Below are 25,852 nucleotides of genomic sequence, written 5' to 3' on the forward strand. Positions count from 1 at the left end.
GAAATTTTTCACCAAAGTTCGAGAAAAACGTTCTTTTGAATATTTTCAAAAAATTGATCTCATAATTTAAAATATCTCAATTAATCAAAAATTAATATAATTATTAATTGTAATATTATATATAAATATTAATATAATATTATATATAAATCTTTATAAATTTTAATTATCATTAATATCTATTGTATCTATGTATTTCATATTAATTTAAGCAAATATAAAAATTACATCGTTTTAACTTAGGATTTTATTCTAGGATTTTATCCGTTTTATCCGTCCTATAAAAATTCTCTTATTTTGAGCGCCTACTTTGTATTTAAAATAGGCGCGTAAATAAATAAATAGTTTTTTATTTAGAGGTTGAAAGAGAAAAAAGAAACGGAAGTGATAGCAATTCATAGAACTTGGAAATTGCACAGATCTGAGTGTGATTTTACAAAAAAAAATTACAGAATCAATAATTTTTAAAAAAAGGAGCTAAAAATTGATTAATTTTTAATCACTTTTTTTCATTCTATAAAAGTAATTGTCATTGCATTTATGGAATGAATAGATATGTTTTCACTATATTTCTGAATATATGTATATAACTTATAAAATATATAACCAATAACAGAGCCGCACATAAATGTTTTTTTCTATTCGATATATATATAAGGATATACTTTTTTTTAATTCAAAAATGACTCACATAGAGATAAAATATGCTTTAACTCTATTATAACATTTTTCTATCATTTTTTTTGCAGACTATGAGCAAACGTATAAAAAAAATTTAAGAACGGGATGAAGCGAAGAGACATTATTAGAAAAAATAAAGTCAAAACACTATAAATGTATGTCAATATTTTTTAAAATAAAGAAAAATATAGAACCCTTCCAAATATTTAATCAATATTTTTATTGAGTTAAAATATGAATTTTTGTTTCGTCGAATTTTACAATTAAAAAAAAACTATTTTTGTTGATTATAGCTATAGGCGTTATATACAGTTTAAGGCGTTTTTCATCAATGTTTAGGATAAAAACGCCCTTCTCAGTATTTTCTAAAAGTCAATTTGAATACTTCAATTAATCAAAAATCAGTGCAATTATTAACTCTATATTAATATAATATAATAAATCCTTGCAAATTTCAGCTATCAATAAAATCTACTAGTTTATAAATACTTTTTATATTGAGCAAATATGGAACGCATTATATCGTCCTATATGAAGTTCGTATAAAAGCACGAAAGAACAGAAGGCTTTTTTACGAGTCTGGCTACACCCTCGGTTAATTTTAATAAACGTACAAATTGCGTATTTCATCAGATACGGCTATAAACTGTTAAACGTATTTTTCCTCGCGATTGAGCCGAATTTACTGCGTCGGAAAATTTGAAAGCACGTATGTGAGAAAATTGTTTAATCGTTTGATAAAATGTGATTCTTGTGTGAAAATCTCTCTCTCTCTCTCTCTCTCTCTCTCTCTCTCTCTCTCTCTTTCGCAATCTGATTATTTGCCATAATTGAAAATAAAACTCACGCATTTTTTCAGGAATGGAATATTTTGGAATGCATTATTGAGTTTTATATACCACACCCTGACATGTGTTCCTTTATGATTTCCGACATACGACGTATAATATTTCGCAAGATAAATCTTTTCCATTGGAACCGTTTCGGTAGTTTATCTCTTGGGGTTAACTTGCACCATTTATCTTTCCTAGTCGTGCTTAATTTACCGTTGCTGACTGAATCTCGGGAAGATTATCTTGCCTGTCGGCGATCGCCGCGATTTTCAGTGTAACCATTTCCATTCATTGCCCGACGGCTAAAGCTTCTCTAGGCATCATATTTCATTTTAGCATTCTTATGCAATTCGCGATATTCATTTCGTTAACGTCAGTCGAGCCGGCGCGAACGAAAATTGTACGAAAATCTGCGATAACAATTATTTAAATAATTTTGTTTCGTCGAACAACGTCGACTGACGTCGTTTAATAAAAACAGAATTAAATACAAGAGAGAAATAAATAGAGAATAAGCCCGGATATGTGAAAGTCATGTTCGAATTTTATCATACCCATATAACAAGAGAGAAATAATTATTTTAATTGATTACGCGGTAAAATCTCTAACGAGATATAAATAGCTGAAATATTTATTTCTGGTTCGTGTCAGGTCAACCAGATAAAATTCGAGGGTAACATTTTTTTTAATGTTATTTTACGAGACGATATTTAAAATTACCTTCTCATTTTCGCGCATCTCTTTGCTCATAATTTTTCGAGCCCTTCCGGGGTGTAATCCGTGCCAACGACTGGTACTTCGAAATCACGTTATCCCGAACCGATGAAGTGGTGCGTTTCAACACTGGCATATGTAGCACAGAGCCTGGAAGCTCGCCTGGAGTGCATTCACTACTCACTTATCTAGGTCGGTTTGCCCAACCCAGCCGAGGCCTCGACCCACCCCCGAGATCCACCCCGGCTTCGTCAAACTCTCCCCGTCCCTCTCTAGAACCTGCTCTAGGACCCACCCATCCCGGTGGCGACGGTTAGTTATCTTAACGACGCTTTTATTCGGAGAGATATCGGTTCAGCGGAATTACAATCTTCGAGAGATCATGTTCAATTTGATTCAATCTTTTTGTCCCGTTAATCACTTTGGCGAAATGGATAGTATCGATGAAGATTGATATTGACGTACCGCGCTCGACCAAATAATTTTGATGCAATATCACACGGACGGGTGTGTTTATTAGTGTGTTGGTGCGGCGGTTCTCAATTTCGACGTGATGGGAAAAGAAGGAGAGAATTATGCGATAAAATAATTTTTCGAGGGGAGGAGGAAAGGAACGAGAGGCTACGAGCTGACAACCGTGCGAATATTGCTTCGCAAAACGTATATTTATGTTATGAATATTTTATAGCGAGTAAGGTGCTGACGGTTATCTGTCATTTCGATCGAACGAGTTTCCCTACAATTTCCATACGCGAAACGGCATCCTTCCGGATACCGCGATTTGATGTATGTAACATTCCATGCATACGGGATAAGTTGGGAATTCGGAACGAATTAAACGCGCCGAACACCCTTTCGCCGCGATTGAAACGGGAAGCGCAATTTCCATCGGTCATTACGAGTTTTTAGGAGATTATTTGCATGCAACGTATGCACCGACGTACATACGTATGTAAATCACTTTCCGTTCCGTTTGCGTTTGCGAATGAATGCGTCAGGCGAAATAAAATAAAAAGGAATCGATATAATAACGCGACTCTCTCTCTCTCTCTCTCTCTCTCTCTCTCTCTCTCTCTTTCTCTCTCTCTTGAATAGAGAAGACGTGTCAAACATCGCTCCGCAAGAACGTTAATTATCAAGTGATTAAATGGATGAAGAAAATGATAAAAAGTTATTGAAATCCTGGCTTCACGGAAGATTAATCATGAGTGTCATCTAACCGAGATATGCAGTTTTGTGTGCATGCAAAGTGTTCTCTTTTTGGGACAGAAGATTGAAGTCTCGACAGGTAAACATTGAAGATGGACAAAATGCTGACATACGAATAGTGGACACACAAAAGTGACTGATCGTCTACATTGGTGATTTCGGTTGATAATTATTTGTATGGATGATGAATTCTGATGTTCGGCAGGTAAAAAAATCGTAAACAAGGAGTGACATGTAAAACGTGTATTAAATTTTTTTATCACCCAGGATGTGTAGTTAAATAATGTTACATAATGTTACATAATGTTTATGAAAGAAAGTATAAATTGGTGCCGTGTCAAGGCCTATTTGAAAAATTTATAATTGAAAGTGAAGAGAAAGCAGACATGAAAAGGGCAATATCATCAGCGGATACTAAATCTGGAACTTCGAATCTTGAAATAAAAATAAATTGAATTGTACGTAAAGTGGAAAAAATAAAAGATGAGGTAAAAAAGTTAAAATGCTGGTTAAGAAAACCAGTGCAAGAAAAGGTGAAAAATATTAAACGAGAGTTGGAAGATTTGAGAAAATGATGCAGGAAGCTATTGATCTACGTGGAAAAATGTAAAGGAGTTACAATAAAGCAGTAAAAAAGAAGAAAAAGGAAAATGTTAATTATTAAATCGAAGATGCAACAGGAAATTGAAGCTACTGAAAAATTGATAAAAGAAAAAAATAGATATTAAGAATATGGCCATGAAAATAACGAAATTGAGAAAAGGAAGCAAGGGAACAGTCATCCTGGGTTGTGAAACAAAGGAAGAAATTAAGAGCTGCAAGAGATACAAGGACCAGGTTGAATGCGATTTCAAGATTACTGAGTCACCATGAAACCGAAAATAAAAATCGCCAATATTAATGAAGAAGAAAAAAATTAGAAAATGATAATTTATCAGATACAATCAAGGCGCAAAATAGAATTGCGATAAATGAAGGATTTCACATGAGAATTGTGAAGAGAATGAGAGTAGCAGATATTATAGAAAAAAGAAGAAAGAAGAGCTAATAAAGTGAAAATATATAAATGTATTTTAAAGTTTAAGATGTATGAAATAAATGCAAAAAAACAAAATATTTAAATATTTAATAGAACACTATAAAAAAGGTGAGTTTTTAAAATTTTAGAAAAGAAGGAACACTAAAAAAGATCGAAGAAAGACGAGTTTTTTAAATAGAATAGGAAATAAATTATAAGCAGAAATATTTTATTTTATTTTATGTAATCTAAAATTATATGCAAATAGCTGAGAAATCCAATAAAGATCAATCAATCAGTCAATCACTCTTTCTCTCTCTCTCTCTCTCTCTCTCTCTCTCTCTCTCTATCTCTCTCTCTCTCTGTTAAACAGTATTTCACATGGAATTCCACGCGAGAGAAGACGACAGAATGTGCATTGCACGCGCACGCGAGTGCATCCCGATCCTCGGCAGCGTGGGGGTCACATAGCACCTCTTGCATAGTGGTCATTGCGGTATCGCAGTGTTATGCGAGTGTTACGAGCGCGGGAAACGTGTAACGATAATCGTTTTGCGCTCGGAATGATTTGTACCGTGATTAAATCTCCTCTCCGCTGAATAATGACGCTGTAATTAATAGTACCAGAGAGTAGTATATGGCGGTAGCTTATTTTGCGTCTTGGAGTTATATATTTCCCTTAGGGGACAAACCAACACGTAAAAAATTTCCTCTCTCTTCCAGCAAAATTACATAAAATAAGAAAATACTGTAAAATTTTTATTCTCTTAATGATGATACATAAACGGAGAGGAAAAGTGAACAATTCCCGTCAGTTCCAATCAGCTGACGGATTCTATATCGTTGTATATTTAACGAATTAATAATTAATGACAACAATGTATAGTGATAGCTTATTTTGTGTCTTGAAATTATATATTTCCTTGAGAACACATTTAAAAAATTCGCCTTCCTTTCCGAGAAAAATTGAAAAATAAGAAAATAACGTGGAGTATTTAAATAATGATGATGCATAAACGACGAAGAACAAGTGTGAACTGAAAAAATCATCATAATTATCGATGTACACGATAAGAAGTGCGAAGAAGTGGTACTGGATCGAGCGTAGACGGACACCGAGTAAGTGAATCGCTCTCGACTGTAGTCAGATAAGATGAATAATTCCCGAGTCTACTCAGCCGGTGGACTTTATATCATTATGTATTTAACGAATGCATTAATAACGGTTGGAAAGATAGAACAAGTATTATGCTTGAGATAATAGTGTGGTTCGCGACTTGAAGATTTTCCGAAAGGATGGTCCTGCGCACGATTGTTTTCTCGCAACGCTATCCTTGTTGCTTTATGCATGGACGCTCTCTTGCCTTCCTAACGTCTGGTAAGCTTATAACACCTCGGATCTACAGCTAATCTTATATCGCATGGATGCAAACTTGATGCTCATGATTTACGATAACAGAGATAATTTAATAGTGTTCGAAAATATCCGAGAAGAGGCCTTTTTTATCAAGATTGATTAAGATTTCAATTAATAAATTTCGCGCGCAAAGATATTATTTTTTAATCCACAAATGATGAAATTGAATTTGCCACGATCTCGAAAAAGCTAAAAGCCTTTTGTTTCCCTCTGCCTCGCAATATTTTTATATATTCTCTACACAAAAAGTTTTCCAAATTCTCGGAACTCCACGCTTTATTCGGAATCCCCGGAGTTATCCAAGGTAATATTGATTTTCATCGCAATGTAACTTTTTTCCAACTTGACTTGGACTATGTTTTCCATTCATTCTGACTATTCAAAGTTTGAAAATCCGCTCCTACACCAATTATAAATAAATAAGAATAATTTACATAAGCGTTTTTCGCGAGCAGATAATTTTTAATAAGCTCATAATAACTTCCAGTTATGGTAAAAGTTGATGATGATTACTTTATAAAATATTTAACGTGTTCCAAATCCAACTTTCGTATGCGTAAAACATATTGTATACATTTCATGTTTAAATATACTTCGCGACAACAATGTTATTGATTATTAATAACGATGGTCTCGTTCAAATGTGTACGATGACAATTTGAATGAAAAATGACAAGACGCGAAAGTGCACTTCGTGCATCATCAGAGGAGGCTGTTTCGCGTGTGGCTTCGGAAATGGATTCGAGAGATTTAGATTAGTCACGGATCCCTACCTCGGTCACTCCCCCCTCTACCTTGCAACTCCATCGCGTTCTTTAGTGGCGAAGCTTCAAGGATTCCTCGAGACGAGTGCTTAGCCAGCTAATTACCTATCCCTGTTTTCTTCTTCTAGTTGTAGGGATGCACAGGAGGGCAAAGAAGGCAGACATTATCTTGAAAGTTGCCGAAGTACCTATCGCGGCGAGAATTTTTCCGAGGGAAAATTTGACGCAGAAAATAATTCTTGACACGGTTCAGGTCAAGTTAGACATCGCGCAAGTCATGTGCAAGTTTCGGACCAAGGACACTTGATCGATTCCGAGCACAAGAGATAACTGATGCCTCGGTATTCTCTTCAACCTTTGAGATTATCGTCGATGAAACCGCGATTTTGAAAGAGATAAAGAGAGAGAATTTTGAAAAAATATAATTTAATATACACATGTATATGAAAATATCGATATCAAAATATTTTTTAAAAGAAGAAAAAGAGGAAAAATGAAGCTTATAAAGGTCATTCTACTTTAGAGGATCAAAAAATCTAACTTTTCTACATTTTTTGAAAGCATGATGTCTGAAGAACATGTTTTTCAAATTTTATCGAGAAATTCACAAAACTAAAAGAGTTATAAGTCTTTTTGAATAAGATAACACGCGGGCTTGCAAAACTTTAGACGTGTTTTCCTCAAAACATTGTTTTCAAAATTGAATGATGAATATCTTGAAAATTAATCGAGCGAATAACTTTATTGTTTTTTTGAGCAAAAGAATATTTTTTACGAGATATTGAATCTAAGTAGAATTTTAAAAATTTATAATTAATATTTTTCTCACTTCAAGAAATAAATAAATTTTAGCAAAACTGAAATATCTAATTTTTAAATAACACAGCTTTGTTATTTTCCGATTTTTTCTAGTGAAAATTAGGTTCAGTATCCCATAAATATCCTACAGAATAAAACTAAATCGAGTTTAATTATTTCAAACAGTTATACACAAAGAGCAACATGTCTAACTATATATTCTCGAACACTATACATATAGAAGATTGTAATGACCAAAAAATGAGAAATAATCCTTTAAAGATACTGATGTACAATTTAAGTATCAATAAAAACAAATGTGAAACGTCAAAAATTCTAATAATTTCTAATATTTCTTCAAAAAAAAATTCCTGAAAAGTATTAAATCCTTACCAGTAATAGACTTCATTCATATCAGATATTATTTTCACCTATTTTTCATAATTACTTACGCCATCTTACTTTTACATCCTGCGAAATTCTTACGAAGGAATGTTACTGATTTCTCCGAAACCTCATACATTCGATGAATCAATAATTGGAATTAAGATTGGAATTAAGACAAAAAAGCAATAAAAATTTGTAGGATTCTCCCGATAAATTTCTGACAGCCGCAAGCTTAATTTGCTCGCGACTCCATCGATGGAAATGCGTCCGGCAACGACGGGTATAACTTGCGGGCACATCTCCCCGTTTCTACAGCTGTCGAATCACCGGAACGCTCGCCCGATCGGGGCAACTGCCCGTGAAATAACGCCGTGAAGCAACGGCAACGTTTTAGCCACATTCGCCGATCGTTTACGTCCCCTATTTCACCGAGTTCCCCGCAAAACGGCCCCGAGATCGTTCGCTGCCACTCTCGCCGCATCCGTGAATCACGGGGCCGCGTGATTTACATGTGGATTCGACTTTACGCTACGCCTCGTTTCCGCCGAAAACTTTGAAGACTCGAACATGTATATCCATGTCACGTATCTTCGAGAGCTTCATTCCTATTAAATATATTTCCGACAATAATTTATAACTCCCAGATGTGCGCTGACGCTTCAATACGCTTTTGACGGATGGGTTTTAATAAAAGAAACGCGGACCTTTATTTCGCAAAATTGAAAGTTTATTTAGTTGTCCTATTACTCGCGATTCGATTGTCAATCGCAGGTCAACGTGATGTTGTACGAATTTATCGATATTGTTCGGACTGATGATTGTCATAGTCAGAACGCTGATTAATATCGGAAATTGGATGTCGCAAATCCTCGTACGATCGATACGGAAGGGAAGAGGGAATTCCGTCGTGTCGAAATCCAAGCAGGATGCCTTAAGCGTCACACCAGCGCCGACGTCTAAGACGAGCTTTTGCTCCCGGTAAGGAAATTCCAAGAGTCGGGAGTACTTGGATGCCTCGCCTCGGAATCTGTCGGTTTCGAAATTCTTTGGACTTACGATGGGATAGTGGCCCGCGAGCTCAGGGAACACTTGTAATGAAGAAACAATAATAACTTTGTCTTCATTAAAGTATTGCTGCTCATTTTTTAGCGAAAATCTCGGTATAATTATCATTCAGCGCTTCAATAAATTTTAGATAAGTGTTTTGTATTTATTTTTACATATATAAATGTATTTTACCCATTTATTTTATTTAAAAAAATATTTTTAACATATTTATTTATTTGTATAAATGTTTTATATTTATTTATTTATTTACATATAAATAATATTAATTATTTTTATACATATTAAAAATAGATAGACGTTAATATATATATATATATATTTTATATATTATATATATATTTTATAGGCTATTTATTCAAATAGTATCCAATAGTTTTGGGACATTTTGCATAGAACCATATTATGAGATTTCATTTTCATTTTCGAATTTGATGAGCGTTTACGGCGTCCTGTATTTTTTCATTCCGTCGCTTTTTTCCCCTATTTTTTGCAAGAAAGAAAATCAGCCTCTTCATATTACAACGCGAACAAATATTTCTGCCCAGGAAACGTCCCCGCGGAAACTTTTCTGCGAAATTACTTTCATTCTTTGCAAACGGAGTAATAATCCGCCTTCATTCCGCGCATTGATAAACCCGCGACTTTCGTAGATGGAAAGAAGAGCTAACTTTTCTCTCAAATGTATTTTACATGATAACATCGCTTGAACGCAAGTTAAGTCCTCTACAAAGCTGATTGCGACGGCATCGAGAGAGAAATATCGGCATTTTCGCTTGGATATCTTACGACGAGGAAATCTTTCCGTGCTCACGTAATAACGTTATTCGCTACGAGAGCTTCGATCCTAAGCGAACTTCCTTCCCCGCAAAGGATCCTTTACGTGACTTTTACTGCCGCGGAATGCGTCGCGTACCTCTTTGAATCTGACATCTGAATGATGTGATCTATGGAAATACATTGATTTATTGTACCGTGAAAAATCATGAAAATAATTTCGATTTATGGAATGCATTCAAGTTTGCGTCAAAAGTTCCATGATAACTCAATTGTTGTATTCTTTTCTTCTAAAAACTTAACAAAATATATTTTCTCAATATTCGACAATATTAATTTATATGTATTTAAATTTAAAAAATATAAATCTATGTATAAAAATTTTATATTAATAAAACTAAATAAAAATACAAAATTATATATAAATTTATCATGTTTATCCTTAAATTGAGAAACAAATTTTCTTTCATTGTTATGAACCATAATAAATAAAATAATAGTAAGTAATAAATAAATCAATGTAATAAATATAATAAAAAAATTAATATAATGAGCATACCAAATATAATAAATAAATTATTAATATGTAACTTATTATTATATTTATATATTTATTATTATATTTATATATTATTATTATATTTATATTATTAATATAAATATAATAAATATAAAAATAAATTATTAATATAATAAATTATTAATAATAAATTACATAAAAAGCAACTCAAATATAATAAATAAATTTTTAATAATAAATTACATTAAAAAATAACACAATAATTTATTCTTCTTTCATGAGTTTAAGAACCCGAGAATTTCATTATCGATTAAACGATAAATTTAAATGAAACTATTAACTTCTAATCACTTTTGGAATGTAATCATGACTCGTCTGCTTCATATCGAACGAGTAGTTAACTCATCTGTCGGTAGCAAACGAAAATCTCACGAAAGCGTAAGGACTTTGTCAGGACTTTGCTCTCATCTATTCGAGTTCTTCCTCGATGGCCGTTCGAGCTCACTCAGGGCGACAAAGTTTAAATTGTTTTCAAAACAAGCGGCTGTGCAAATTCCATTGTCGACGATTGCCAGGACAAATATTTGACATCGCTACATTTACATGAACAAACTTACCTCGTAATTTTAATCACTCTTCATTTTCACTATCATCTTAATCAAATACAATAGCTTCAATTTTAATATATAATCTAATTTTTCAATTGCAAATAAAAGTTTTTTTTTTTACTCTTCGTATATTTCCAAGCCCTGTGGTTTTTTCGAAAAATATTCTTCGCTTCTCGTCAAAGGATTATGGCGAAGTATCGAGAAACTAAAATAAATTCGCGAAAGTTTGAAAATTGTACTTTGCGCGCACATTCTGTGGCGAACCGAAGCCGAGATACATCGATATCCCCGATATCCATTATATCCGATCGAAGGCAAATACAATATTTGCGGACAGATAACCAAGTTGTAAAAGTTGATAGTTTAACTTATCATATCATTAAACTCTTATTAACAAACTTTCGTTTCGTATGATGTAGGCAAATTTCTTGCTCTTGCTTTATCAGCTTTCACACTCGTCCTACTTAATTAACCTTTGGTTAATTATAGCATAAAAGCCGTAAACCTCTAAATGCCGTTGTGTAGAGGCAATCAATTCTCGGAATTGTCTGCGAAATCGCGCAGGGGACGGCCATTCCAATTTTCAGAGTATCGAAATGGCCGTGGATCCGATCTCGACCACGTATATATACCCCCGAAATAATGAGAACGACGGAATAAACACATCTGGCCGCGCTATCAATACGTATCGCGGTATCGTATCCGGCAAAGAGGCGGTTTCCATCGCGCCTCTCGCCAGGTATACATACAAGGTGTCCGATAATTTTTAACATTCCCAAAATGTGAAGGTAGGTTCCCGAAGTGTGAAGGTAGATTAGCTCAAATTAAGAAGGAAAATCCTCTACCTTTTGCGATTTTCGCAATAATTAATGAGAAATTAATTAACGCAGGCCGATCTTTTTAAATTGATTTCTCATTAATTATTGCGAAAGTTGCAAACGGTAGAGAATTTTCCTTTTTAATTTGAGTCAATCTACCTTCACACTTCGGGAATACTAAAAATTGTCAAGCACCCTGTATATACATACGTCGCGGAAAAAATAAGCGATGAGATAAATCATTCGCGCGCGTGAGCGAATAGATACAGAGGGCACGTCCGTCTCTCCCCCTCGCGGGGGAATTTATTGCCCGATATTTTTCTTCCTCCACGCGCGCAAAATTTACGTGTCGCGTCTCCTCCCTATCGAGCCATAGAAACGGGATTTTTCTCAAGTCAGTTTGGCCGCGAAACAAATTTCGCAGGAATCTGTCCTAGGAAGAATTCGTGGCATCGTTTGCGCAAGAGAAATATCGTGCTAATTTTATTTTCCGTTCGATTAACTTGTATCAAGTAATTTGAACTCGAGATTTAAGTGTGGCACGCAAAATTATTATTCCAGATCATGTATAATGTATCGAATTGAATCTGATTAATTTTATACAGATTATATTAATTAAATTATATTATAATTAAATTTATATCTCTCAAATTATCTAAAGTAACACGATGTAATATGCCTCATATTTATTTAAATTAATATCAAATATACTTAAATAGATCTTGTGAACAGATCTTTGTAATTAAAATTCACAAAAATTTACTAAAATATTACAATTAATAATATACCAGCTAATACATCAATAATACACCAATTTTTGATTAATTGAAATATATTCTAGTTAGAGGAAATCAATTTTTTGAAAGTAATGAAGAGAACGTTTTTCCCCGGACTTCGGTGAAAGACGCTTCACATAACTATAATCAACGCAAAAGTAATATTTTTTTTATATTATATAAAATTCAACAAAAATTTATATTTTAATTCACACAACACAATAAAAATATTGATTAAATATTTATAAAAATCTTTCTCTATTTCTTTCAAAAAAACATATTGACACCATTTATAATGCCTTAATCTATTATAGCAATATTTTTTTACCCTTGTAATTTTTCTTTCATACATTTTGCCCATACTCTGCCAAAAGTGATGAAAAAATGTTATAATAGGGTTAGGGAATATTAATCTTAACGTAGAAGGAGAAGATTTGCATTAATCTTAAATAAAAATACATCCTCGAATAGAAACAATTGTATTTGTACACTGTTACTTGTTATATTGTACAGTTAAACCTTCAAAAATACAATAAAAACATAATAAACATAATAAGAATTACTTTTATGCAATAAAAAAAATGATTAAAAAATACTACCAAATTGTAAAAGTTTTTTTCTCTTAAAAATTATTTTATAATGTTTTTAATGTAAAACCACATTCAAAGGAGTTCTGTGCAATTTCCCGATTAATTGTACGCTGTCAACTATCGACTTCCGTCTCAATAATACTTATTGGTAGCTCATTATGTCTGAAGAATGAGTCATTTTTCCCCTGCCGGAGGGTATTATACGAGGGTTTTTTTATCCTATTGATGTGTACAATGATTTTGGAAAAATTAGGGGGAGTGGAGCGAATGGTGTGTAGTCGGGTTAAGGATTTGGTAGATTGGCGTATCGAATTCCGAGCGAGCGAATTTCGCAGAAAATTGGAAAAGTTGCCTCTTTATTGAGTCGGTTCTAGCACAGGGCGCTCTCCTTCTCTCTCTCTCTCTCTCTCTCTCTCTCTCTCTCTCTCTCTCTCTCTCTCTCTCTCTCTCTCTCCCCGTCTCTCTTTCCCGATCAGTATACGGCAAAAATATTTTATTGGAAATAGGAAAACACTATGCGAGGCAAAAAGGTCCCCGAAATGCGAGGCGGCCGCCTGATCCGTTCTCTCGCGGTTTCGGATATAATGGCATCGCCGCGCGAGCGGATTGATCTCGTTTTATTTCTTGCTTCTCGGACCACTTTTGCGGTATAGCTTATGCGACTACGTCCGGTCGGGAAACCACGGATTGTAACGCTTTATGTCGTTGTGGCGACGTAACGGACCGATAAAGAAATAACATTGTAAAAGGGGTGGGGGAGGGGGAACGTAATCTTCTTTTTTACGTTTACGCGACCTTCCTGTTTACAGCTTTGTGGAAGACGTTTGATATAAAATCCTGTCATTTTCATATAGCTACTTGGTTTTACGATACGGAATAAAAATAAGATTTATCCAAGTCCCCTCGTCTTCCCCGACTAACTGACATTTTTATTGTACAATCTCAATTTAGATAAAAAATAATTATACTGGATATATGACGCACAAATGAATACAAACAATCTTAGTATCTTGTGAATTTGATTAGAAGCTTGATCCAACATGGTGGTGAGCGACGTTACGAAACATCAACCTCGATAAACTCTCAAGTTCGTAAAGTTCTAACGAGGTTCCACGGTGGTTCACCTCTCAAGAGGTCCAAAAGAGTCTTGTTCCTCTCAGACCGCGTTAGAAACTATTGAAGTTCTTACGAAAGACTCACCGCGAATTTGTGGTGAATACTTAAAATACTTTATTATCCTTATCAATTATGCCTCCCCTTCGCTTTTTCTTCTTTTTAAAAGGCACTCATCGAAACTTTTATCCGTCGAGTTCGTGAACAAGAAGATAATTAAACCAGGCTTGTGTAAATTCATCGAATAGGAATATAAATGACAAAACATTGAAAAAATTAAATATATTTTTTTTTATTATTTATTTTAAATAATAAATAATAAAAAATTATTTAAATAATAAAAAATTTTTTATATTATGATATAACTAGAATACAATTTTTGTATAAAAAAGTAAGTAAATTTTGATGCTATTATATTATTAAAAACTAATCCTGTAAAAAATTGGATACATTTCAAGTAAATTTATACATTAAATATTTCAAAGCTACTGCAGAAAAATTGATTAAATAAATCTAAAATTAGTGCCATAATTTCGATGGACAGGCGAGCTAATTTAATCGAATAGGAGCACGAATGAATCTTCCTTTTCATGTATAGCATCTCATCTGGAATCGGCACTTAGCGCCGCGCACTGTCCTCGTAAATTCTCGATTTTACGAGCATTATACTCGGCAGGCAAAAAAGTCCGATCGCGATCCTGGCGCGAGAAAGCGCAGTAAAACTATTCTCGCTCGCGTCATGAAACTCCGACCGAGTTACTTCGTGATACGCGCCCGGTGGAGCTATTACTCGCGCGAGCGGAATAAAAGCGGCGCCCGGAGTTTTCGCGTTTACGAGGCGCGATTAAACGCGTTTTATAGATCTCATCGATTCCCGAATCCTGGATTGCGATTCGCGCGGGATTAATCGGTTCGCGAGTCGAGAAACCAGCTGCGAATTGACGATGTTTGGTCGCCCGTCGCCAATTGTTTTCGTCGACGCAGTGAACGGATAGATAGAGAGAAAAAGAGAAAGAGAAAATTGGAAAAATGAATTTTTACAAAATCTCACGATATTTGCTCTCCACTCTTCGGTCTCACATTTGATATTCGAATTATTCTTGCGAGGTACGCTTTTCGCGGATTGTGTTGACGATTTGAACGCTTAATTTAATTAATATTTAATCTCTTATTTAATTTTTTATTTAATTCAGTAGTTTAATTTAATTTAATTTATTATTTCATTTATTTATTAATTTAATTTATTATAATTTATTATGTGTTGCAGGTGCCGTGCACGGTATTAGATGTTACAGATGCGGACAGTACAACGAGGGAGTCGGCAGCATTACACCGTGCATTAATTACACCGCACAGATGCTGAGGGAATGTTCAAGCACGGAAGAATGGTGCATCGTAAGTACAAATTATTATTATTTATTAATTTTTTTTTCATTCGATCCTTCATTCAAATTACCAAACGATGAGAGACGCGTCAATCATCTCCCCTCTTCGGCGGAAAAATTATTACCCAGAAACAAATGTGAAAAATATACGCCTTATATGATGAAAAATTTTTCGAGAACGCAACCGGAAATGCGAGGACGAGGTTTGTCCCGAGCGTCTCGTAAAAAGATAAATATTTCTTTCGCGTCGATGCGGCGCCAAGGATCGCTTGACACTCTTCCAAAGTCGGCTATAACGAACGACGTTATTTACCTCTCGCCGATGCCGGATTTATGAGACGAGTCCGTGCAAAATTGGCTCCGGAGAGTCAAGCAAAGCGCAAGCTTGCACGTCCGTTCGTCGGCTTCGACGGCTTCTCCTCGACTAAACGCGAAGATTTTCTTCCGCGTCGAAGGGATTACGCAAATTTGGAGAAATAAGGAGAGCGAGAGCATCTCCGAAGTGGGATCGTAAATATTCTGGCAACAATGCTGCCCGGATTAATTTGAAACTTTCGATTAGAAGAAATACTTAATGAATATCCGAGTTTGAAATTTCTCTCCTACTTTTCACCTCCATGTTTAATCTAACGTCTACTTTGATATTTTAAGCAGTCAGATCATCTTATTTTGAAACTTATTTAATCTACAGTCTCGCCGAAAGCTCTTTTTTCTCTTTAAATCCCCAAGTGAAAAACTATTTGTTTACTGCTATTTGAAGTACAAAGTAGAAGCTCAATACAGAACAGAATTCCTGTATAGGATACAACGGTGTACCCTTTACATTTGCTTAAATTAATATGAAATACATAAATACAATTATTGTTAATCGAAGTTTACAAAGATTTACTAATATTATAATTAATAATTGCATTAATTTTTGGTTAATTGAAATATTCTAATTATGGGTCAATTTTTTGTAAATACTAAAAAGAATATTTATTCCAGAATTTTGGTGAAAAAACTTGGTGAAACTTCTCAGATATAATTACAATCAACAAAGACAACTTTTTTAAATTATGAAATTTCGACGAAATATATAAATTTGTATTTTAAATTATTAGAAATATTGATTGAATATTTTAAGCACTGATTTTTCCTTAATTCTCTATTTCTTAAAAAAAACATTGATTTTTATTTAACGTCTTGATTTTAGCCATCACTTCTAGCAATGCATTTTCCTTGACGTTTTACTTATAATCTATCAGAAAAAACGATTAAAAAAATATTATAATAGAGCAAAAGCATTACCTCTATAATGGAGCATTTTTGCATTTTTAAATTTACATTTACATTTACATTTACATCCTGATATATGTTAAATTGAAAAAAATTTGTATACAGCTGTTACCGATTATATTTTATAAATTTTATAATTATTTATCTCCTTATTTTTAGTAAAAATACACATAATATGACAATTACATTTAAAGAAAAAAATAATTAAAAATATTTAACAAATTTTGCAATTTTTTTCCTTAAAAATTATTGATTTTGTAATTTTTTTCAATATAAAATCGCGCTCAGAGTTTCAATTTTATGTTATTTTCTTGATTATTGTCATCTATCGACTTTTGTTTTCATAACATGAAATGATAAACTCATTATGTCTAAATAATGAGTTGAGAATTTTCCCTATCGGAGCGAATTACATCTCTAAATAAAATTTATCAAAATCCTTCAAAATCCATAAATGTGGAAAAATAGAAAATAGAAATAAAATCTCGTCTCGGGTAAATCGCTATACTATTTGTTTGCTCAGATTTTGGAATATACCCTCAATCCGAAAATTTATTTTATAATTCTAATCTACAGAAATGTAATTTTGTTTCACGATATGAGATGACTTTACATAAATGATCCGCGTATGATCGATTTCTGGATTCTGTACATATTGCAAGTGTTTTCGTTTATGCTTCTCTTAGCACAGGGAAATAATTAATGGAATCGCCAGGTCTACGAGGACGCATCTATCTTTATTCGATTCAATCAAGCCTTTCCTTATCTCACATAATGCATAATAAGCATTCAATTATTTAATTAATTTCTCTATCATATAATGAAAACACCAACATTAGCTTAAGAAAGATTATTTAATTATATATAATTATATTGATATTATATATTTAATTATTGATATATATATATATATATATATATATATTTTTTTTTTTAATAAATATAAGAGAGGAAAAAAATATATACAGAGCGTTTTTTAATAAGTGCAAACAATTTTACGAAATGATTCTTGGCCGAAAATTAAGGGGAGTTTTTCATATAAACATACTCTTACATTCCTCCTTGTGAAGTTATACTCCTCCAAAAATGGGGATAAAAATTAGATTTTTATTTTTTTTCCAAATTTGGAACAACTTAAAGAAATGAAATTAAATGGATATTTTCTACTAGTAGAAAGGTTATTTATTCATATATTTTTCAGCCTCTCGTACTGTTATAAGCGGATGAAACTAGCAACCCTTATTCAATTTTTTATTAAAACTTTTTAATGTTATATTTTATTAAAACTTTTTAATGTTTATATGAATTCCCCCCTCAATTTTCGACAAAGAATCATCTCCTAAAATTTTTCGCACTTATTAAGAAACACCCTGTATATAATGCATCGAAATATAAATTACAACTAAATAAAAATTAATTAATTTTAATATATATATATATATATATATATATATATATATGTATATATTTAGAATAAATATGAGAGAAAATGTACGATGCATCGAGATATAAATTCACAACTGAGTGAAAATGATATAAATTGGAGTGTATCCTGGAAAACGATGATAACAAATATCACTTCGCGGCTTGAATAAGAAAATGAACGTGAGCATTTGGAATGCAAATGAAATGTCTGCGCATAATAAAATCTCCTGAAATCTCTCTGAATTTGCACGGTCTCGAATGTTCCGCGGAATCGGAAAGTACAGGGTGAAGTGGTAAAGGTCGGATGATGGCCCGCCCGCGGCATGACAATGGCAAACTTTAGTCTCGCCGCCGAAACGAAACCTCACGGGGAGACTCCCTCGCGAGTCTACAAATCTCCGAGTTTCTTAACGTCTTAATAAAACGATACGATGTAATCAACGATGGAGATCCTTTCTATTTAATTAAACGAGTTCGATGAGATCGCCTCCCTCTCTTCTTTGCGGTTTCTCTCCACCCATCCTTGTTATCCGTTGCCTCCCGATTCATCCCCTTCCCCTTCCTTACGTCCTCGGCAGTCGATTATAGTGGGCAAACATTAACCGGCGGTCCCGCAGCATCCGGCCGATTATTTTCCGGCGTATCGAATTCGGAAGATGAGGGCTAGCTCGAGGGAAGAGGATGAAAAGGGAGGAACAAGAAGCGATCGTCTATAATTAAATGCTGCTCGTGCACGCGATAGCGGTTTCCAAGTCTCCTCGACCTCGAGGGTAACCGGCAATTCTCTATCGGAGATGCGGGGGCGAAGCCGGGTTCGATGCCTTCCGGGCCTCGAGGTACATTTACTACAAGCACTGCATTATTACGCACGCGTCACTCCCTTCTTCCCCCATTCCCCTGCTTTCTCACGTCCCCGTTGTACCGGGACGGGCATTCCGATTTGGCCTTCAAATTAGTGCCAATTGCATGTATCACGATGTATTAATTAACATTTAGCACAGCGTTATCAGCTGTGACAGGCCACCGGTCGTACGCGTCTCCGGGGAACATCCTGTCTCTGTCTCTCGCTCTCCTGCTGGCTCTCTCTCTCTCTCTCTCTCTCTCTCTCTCTCTCTCTCTCTCTCTCTCGCTATCGCAGATCAGTATAAGTGTTAGCATCAGCGACTCGAATTGGTACAATGACTATAAAATTTTTCCACGTTTTTTGAATTCGATCCAATTCTATGATTTATGAAAAACCGATCGCCATCCTTCCATTAATAAGCACTAGATAATTTCGAGTTGGATAAAAACGAAAATATATTTGTGTGAAATAAAATTCGATCCACGTAACAGAAATCCTTTTCGGAAGATTAGAATAAAGCTTTTCTATGATTATAAAATATACTATCTCAAGAATTTTTTTGACGATATTGGGAAAAGAACGCAGATTTTATTTATTCAACGAATTTTTACCTAAAATTAGAATATAATGCGCACTCATGTGTTAGATGTATTCATAAAACATCTGGTAACTAGAGAGCTTTGGAATATCGGTTTAAAATTTTCATCAATATTTAATATTTTTGTTCTTTCTAACTTATTCTAAAATTCATGAAAAAAAAGTCAGAATGTAAAAAAAATTCTATTCATTCAATTATGAAAGAAATAATGAAAGCAAATTATATATTGTTTAAAAAAAAATATTAATATATTTTTCTTTCATATAATAAACATATTATTTTTCTTATAAAAATCTATTTGTCTATGTTGGAATTTTTTAAAATAAATGATAAAATTTTTAAAATATTTAATAATTATTATATTTGTTATTATATTATACTATAACGTATAGGAAAAAAAATTGAAAGAAGCTAAAAAAATTAAATGTTAAAATCTTGAATTGCATAAAAACGGAGGTACATTTGTGAAATAAAATTCAATTCATACATAATTTTTGTTAGAAAATAGAAGCTTTCCTATGTAATTATAAAATATCTCTCAAGATTTCTCAAATATTTCAAAAATGCTTTAATCTAGAAAGATTTCCTTTTTTTCGATAGTCTCATCTAAAATTACAGAACATAATACATTCATTATGTTAGATATGTTTATAGAACATTTGGTAGCCAAAGTTATTTTCAATAGGATGAATTTAAAATTTTCGGATGGATTTAATATTCGATATATTTATTATTCGATATTTATTATTACTTCGTCTCTCTAATTTAATCCTAAAAATGATCTTGAAAAATCAGAAAATTTGAAAAAAAAGAAAAGCTATTAATTGTTACCTCTAATTAACTCTCCCCGGTTTACTGAGACGCGTCATCCTTCACTGTAAAAATAATCTTCTCTTAAACGGAGGACATCCGCGTTTGCGGCTATCGTCGCTTATTAACGCCGGTTACCCTTTTCAAGTTTCAGGGACGTGCATTATTATCAGAATATTTATATTACATGAGAGAAAACTATATATCTCTCTTCATGTTCGATATTTTTGAAATCATCCTCATATCATAACAATTTCAATAACAAATATGGCAAAATTGAATGCATTTCCATAAAATTAAAATTCCGTATCTATAAATTTATTTGACAGATATATCATGTTATCTTTCTTGTTTATCACGATTGAAGCAGCACACGATCCACGATCGTTTATTTCGAATAATCGAAAGCAGCTGCAGATTCTATTCTATTATGGCAGCATATCTTCCCGACATCATATCATTCAACTCACGACTATCTTGTTTCATGCTTCGTTTCGTAAAAAAGAAAAAAAACTTGTAACAATTTTGTTCGGATTGCTTTATTTCTCGAAAAACACTCATGCGACGAAGAGCCGACGAGAATATCGCAAATAAATCTGCGATGCCGAAACGCAAAGAGGGATATAGAGAAATTCCGTCGAAATCTGCGGCGTGACTTTCCCAACAAAATCGGATGGCTGACTCCCTTTATCTGTCATTCGACGGCACTTTTTTTCTTTACTCACGATTCGACACGCTCGTCTCGCATCTGCATAGAGATTGGATGGTAGAGGTATATTCTCGGTCGAGGGTGCGAAAGCTAATATTCGTTCATCGACGAAATTCAGGATTGAATGAAACAGACGATACGAAAAGAACGCACCCGCAAAAACGATAAGAGAACTGTCTTTATCATTCTTGATTAAAAGCGATTAGAAAATGTTAAAGAAAAGTGTTCTCGAGGAATGAATCTGCGATCATCAGCTGATTTCCTGTCAATTTAAGATCCAAAGTAAGTTTATATGACTCTTTTTATGAGGAAGCGTTTTTCTGAAGAATTCGCGCGTTTTACAGTTGCCGTATTTCAATACCCGTCTCAAATCGGATATTAGAATAGCGTTAAGGCACAATATTTTTCTATTTTTCACATATACGAATTTTTTTGTAAAATTCACGAATCAAAAAACTTTCTAGGATAAAATGGTGTAATACATCCCGCAAGAAAAGTATTCCATTTTTCATTGCTCAAATATAATAAGCTTACGAAAAAATACTATTGAAACGAAAATCGATAGATGATAAAAAATCAAAAACCGAGAAACAATATTTGAATATAATTTTACAAAAAAATTAATATCAATAATTTTTAAAAAATAAATGATTTTTAATAATGAGAATCAAGAGAAATAATAATTTTTAATAATTAAAATCAACAATTTTCAATAAGAAATTATTATTGATTATAATTATCTGAGATATCTTCTATTAAAGTCCGTAGAAAACCGTTCTTTTCAGAATTTTCAAAAAATTTTAGATTTAGTTTCTCGTAATAATTGGAACACTTCAATTAATCCAAAATTAGTGTAATTATTAATTGTAATATTAATAAATCTTTGTAAATTTCAACTACCGATAAAATCGGTTCATCATAAATGTATTTTATATCGATTTATATTAAGCAAATGTAGGGCGTTAATTATTATTTTATCACTGAACGCGATCGATTCTTTCTTCTTATAATTGTTTTCGAAAGTTTGCTCTTGACGAAAAAAATGTTAAAAGAATTCGTTTATCGAAAGTATCCGCACGTAAAGTCAAGCAATTATTTTGTATCTTTACAATATTCAATTAAGTCACGTGGAACAAAATGCAATTGCCACGGCAATTGCATTGCTATCTCTTGAATCTAAACGACCGACGGTCGTTCCCGCAGTTTTTATTTGCGGATAGTTTGGGTGTTCTTAACATCAAGAGAAAATCAATCCCCTTATTCTTGAACAAGCAACCTCATTCATCGGATACTCTAAAAAAAAAAACACTCAAAGCTTTACCGCTGATTTTTTCGATTAGCTTTTATTCGTAGATTTCACCGAGCGGTTTGCGTGTCGAGCTCTTTTATTAAAGAGAAAGAAAATCTATCCGTATTTCTTTGTGCGCGATTCTCTTTAAAACAACGGGATTTTAATCAACCTTTATCACTCGACATTTGTCGCTTTGACGATCATAATACGAATCGTTGAATTTAATTTTTTTTTCTCCCTTTCAATGATATTACACACGTTAATCCTATCAAAATTAAGGTTATTAAAATAAGGTTGATTTTACGTCAATCAATTTTGCTCCAATAATTAATTATACCGAACCCGTAGTTTTAATCAAAATCGAGAATTGCATTCGCGTCGAACGGAAAAACACCTTTACCAGGAAATCATCCTTCGATCACGCACCTGACACTACGTAAAATTCCGTTAAATGGCGGTGCAGGGGAGGACAGAATGATAAATCGGCAGAACGTTCGAAACGGGGCATCACGCACAGCTGACGTGTAGCAGGGTCAGGAGTTCCGCGAAATCTTAGGAGAGTCGCTTTTTATATGGATCGGTTTTTCCGGAGGTCTGGAAAATGGAGCACGTCCCTCCCCCTTTTCCCTTCCCCACCGCCGTCATTTCTCGCTCGCGATTCATCATCGGCTGTTCTTCAAGGATCCCTCTCGACTCGACGGGCTGTCGTATACGCTAACATCCATCGCGATATGTGACCTTTATAAGCTCCGAATCGCAAACAGGAGGACCGAAAATTGACGGGGAAAATATTGTCCAGTTATCTTGAATTATTTTCGCGCGAATCGTACGCTCTTCCTCGGAATTTAAGTATTTTTAGTGGCAAGTGACTCTCTCTCTCTCTCTCTTTTTCTCTCTCTGTTAATGCTAATTGCCGCTTTTATCTCTCGTACCTTTTCACGTTTTTTGCAAGCTTCATTAAACGCGATTCACTCGACGCTACGGTTCGCTACCCACAATTTTGCGCACCGACGAGTCCGCGAATAATATAATCGACACGTGAGGCGAGCTTTGAGAAGCAAATTGGGAATAATTACAATATATTACGTACGACCGTAATTACATCCTGTTCTACGTCAAATATGACTAAAAGCTCCGCGCTCCTGCAGATATGTACGTATAATCGAAAGTGTAAATTATTGTTATTATTATGATGCACTTACGATTAAATTCTCTTTCGCTCGCGATAAAAAATTTTACAGTTACGCGACTTTCAGTTCTATTATTATATACAATAAATAATGAAACGGCGTATATGTAATTTAGCTGGCGCAATTTGTCTGACGCAAAGAGCTCGAAACTTTGCCGCCATAATTGAGCGACGACCACCGCAGCGCCTGCCGCATCGGATTTTCATAAACGCGCCTCTGCGTTGGCGTTTTCCATCACGAGAAAAAAAAGAGCGAAAAAAAAAAATGGAACAATTCGCCCGCCGTTTCCGAGCCGATAAACCGTTGGGCGGAAGTATGTAATAGTTTGCGCGTTTAACTGCATCGAACGTGACTGCGTGAAAGAGAGAGAAAAAGAGAGAGAGTGAGAATTGCGCGCACATGCGTCTATAATTTAACCTCTGCCGAATTAATTGCGACCCGTAACCGGCGCAATCGATTTTAATTTTTTACCCATTGCGATTATATCTCTACAATGATGCCTGGGAAAAGAAAATCACGAGATCATAAATCAATCGCGAAAAATGGGCGAGTAGCTTGTTTCTGCGAAATTGCTGAATGAAATGAAAAATTTAGCGTTATGTGCCAAAAATTACTATTATATTTCTTAGAATATCTTGCGTTTAAAAAAAATTAATTTTTCATAGAAATAAAAACACGTAGTACCAGTTCGTGTTTAATTCGATATATGAATTTCATCTTCTTCTATCAAAAGTCACATATAAAAATAAAAAATAAACAAAAAATGAATAAAAAATAATTTAACATTCATCGATATGATGGAATTATAGCACACAATTTTGTGTCGGATATTGACCACAAATTACAATATATAATATTGATCGATGAAATACAAATATCAGATTATAAAATAGCTTATCTAAATAGTTAGATAATTAATAATTAATTAATAATATACAAGATTAAAAATTAATATTTAATAAGAAAAATTAATATTTATATTAATTTTTTGTATTAATTTTTATATTATATATATAATTTTTTATATTAATTTATATTAATTTTCTTCAAAATATAATTATTACGTGCAAAAAATGCAAAAAGACAAATATATCGATTTGACTCCAAGGCATTTAAATAAACAATCTACTTCCATAAACATCATAATTATGAATATTCCCCATTTGCTTTGATTCTTACTTTAAATAAATATGTTCGAAAAATATCTGCTTTGATAAATAATGTTCGTCGCCTCGGTATCCTTCCGTATCCTTGTTAAACGCGAAAATTAATTAGGGTAGAGTATAATCGCAAGTGGTATTTCGTTACATTTATACTTTGGGGGATAATAGGGGACTCGGAATGTGTCTCGCGACACTGTTGTTGCGTGAATGATGACAAGATGACTACGTACACAACAACAGTGTATAAATTGTCCGACGTATAACGTATTGTTTACAGCTGAAAATCCTCATCAAAATGCCAAGTTGTTTTCTTCTTAAATATAATTTAATCCTACATTTTATAAAAAGTTTAATAATGAATGATCATGAACGATCATCACAAATGAGAATATATAATAATATAAAAAATATAAAAAATTCTAAATATATTGTTAGAATCAGAGTGCGTTGAATATTACAGACCAATAAATAATTTTTTCGTCTCTTTAAATGGAAGGAACGCGTTTCTTTTTCACAAGATTCTTGGCTTTATTCCATTACCTGACGTCTTCACGTCTTCCCCTCTTTCCATTTTCGCTTTCGCGACTTGATTTTTCCTCTGCCAACAACACACTGTCGGCGCGCGCTTTTCTTCGCAGAGTAGTTTGCAGTCGCGTTTTTTCACAGAGAGCTCGTTTGTATCGCGAAAACGAGTGCTTCTTCTTCCTCATCACTATAGTCAGAATACATAACCAGGCGAAAAAAGAGAGTACCCCTTTTCACACGAGATACCTAGTTTCAATATTATCTAGTCTTGTCTCAAAATTCAAGCTCAAGACAAGATTTTTAATTAGTCATCAAAATAATACCAAGACTAAGATTGTTAAGATTATTGTTCTTGTCGAAATTATCATTTAAAAAAAACTAAAGTATGTGTAAATTATATAAATGAAAAGAAAACTCATTATATATTATATACTAACTTAAAAAATTTTATTTAATAAATAAAAATATCTATATTAATAAATTTAGGAACAATTAATACAATAAATAAAATTAAAGAAGCAATAATAAAATTCTACAAAGTTACT

The 25,852-nt window shown here is 33.4% G+C and overlaps 1 protein-coding gene across 1 annotated transcript in view; it reads left to right on the plus strand.

Annotated features, from left to right (window-relative positions):
* Positions 1-25,852, plus strand: part of LOC105254972 — a 102,896-nt gene that overhangs the window by 44,953 nt on the left and 32,091 nt on the right. The window contains exon 2 of the mRNA XM_011263986.3: positions 15,357-15,484. Within this exon, the coding sequence (XP_011262288.1) occupies positions 15,357-15,484 (128 nt within the window). The remainder of the gene's footprint in view (positions 1-15,356; positions 15,485-25,852) is intronic.

Source organism: Camponotus floridanus, unplaced genomic scaffold, assembly GCF_003227725.1.
Source record: "Camponotus floridanus strain SB8 unplaced genomic scaffold, Cflo_v7.5 scaffold29, whole genome shotgun sequence".
Classification (NCBI taxonomy): domain Eukaryota; kingdom Metazoa; phylum Arthropoda; class Insecta; order Hymenoptera; family Formicidae; genus Camponotus; species Camponotus floridanus.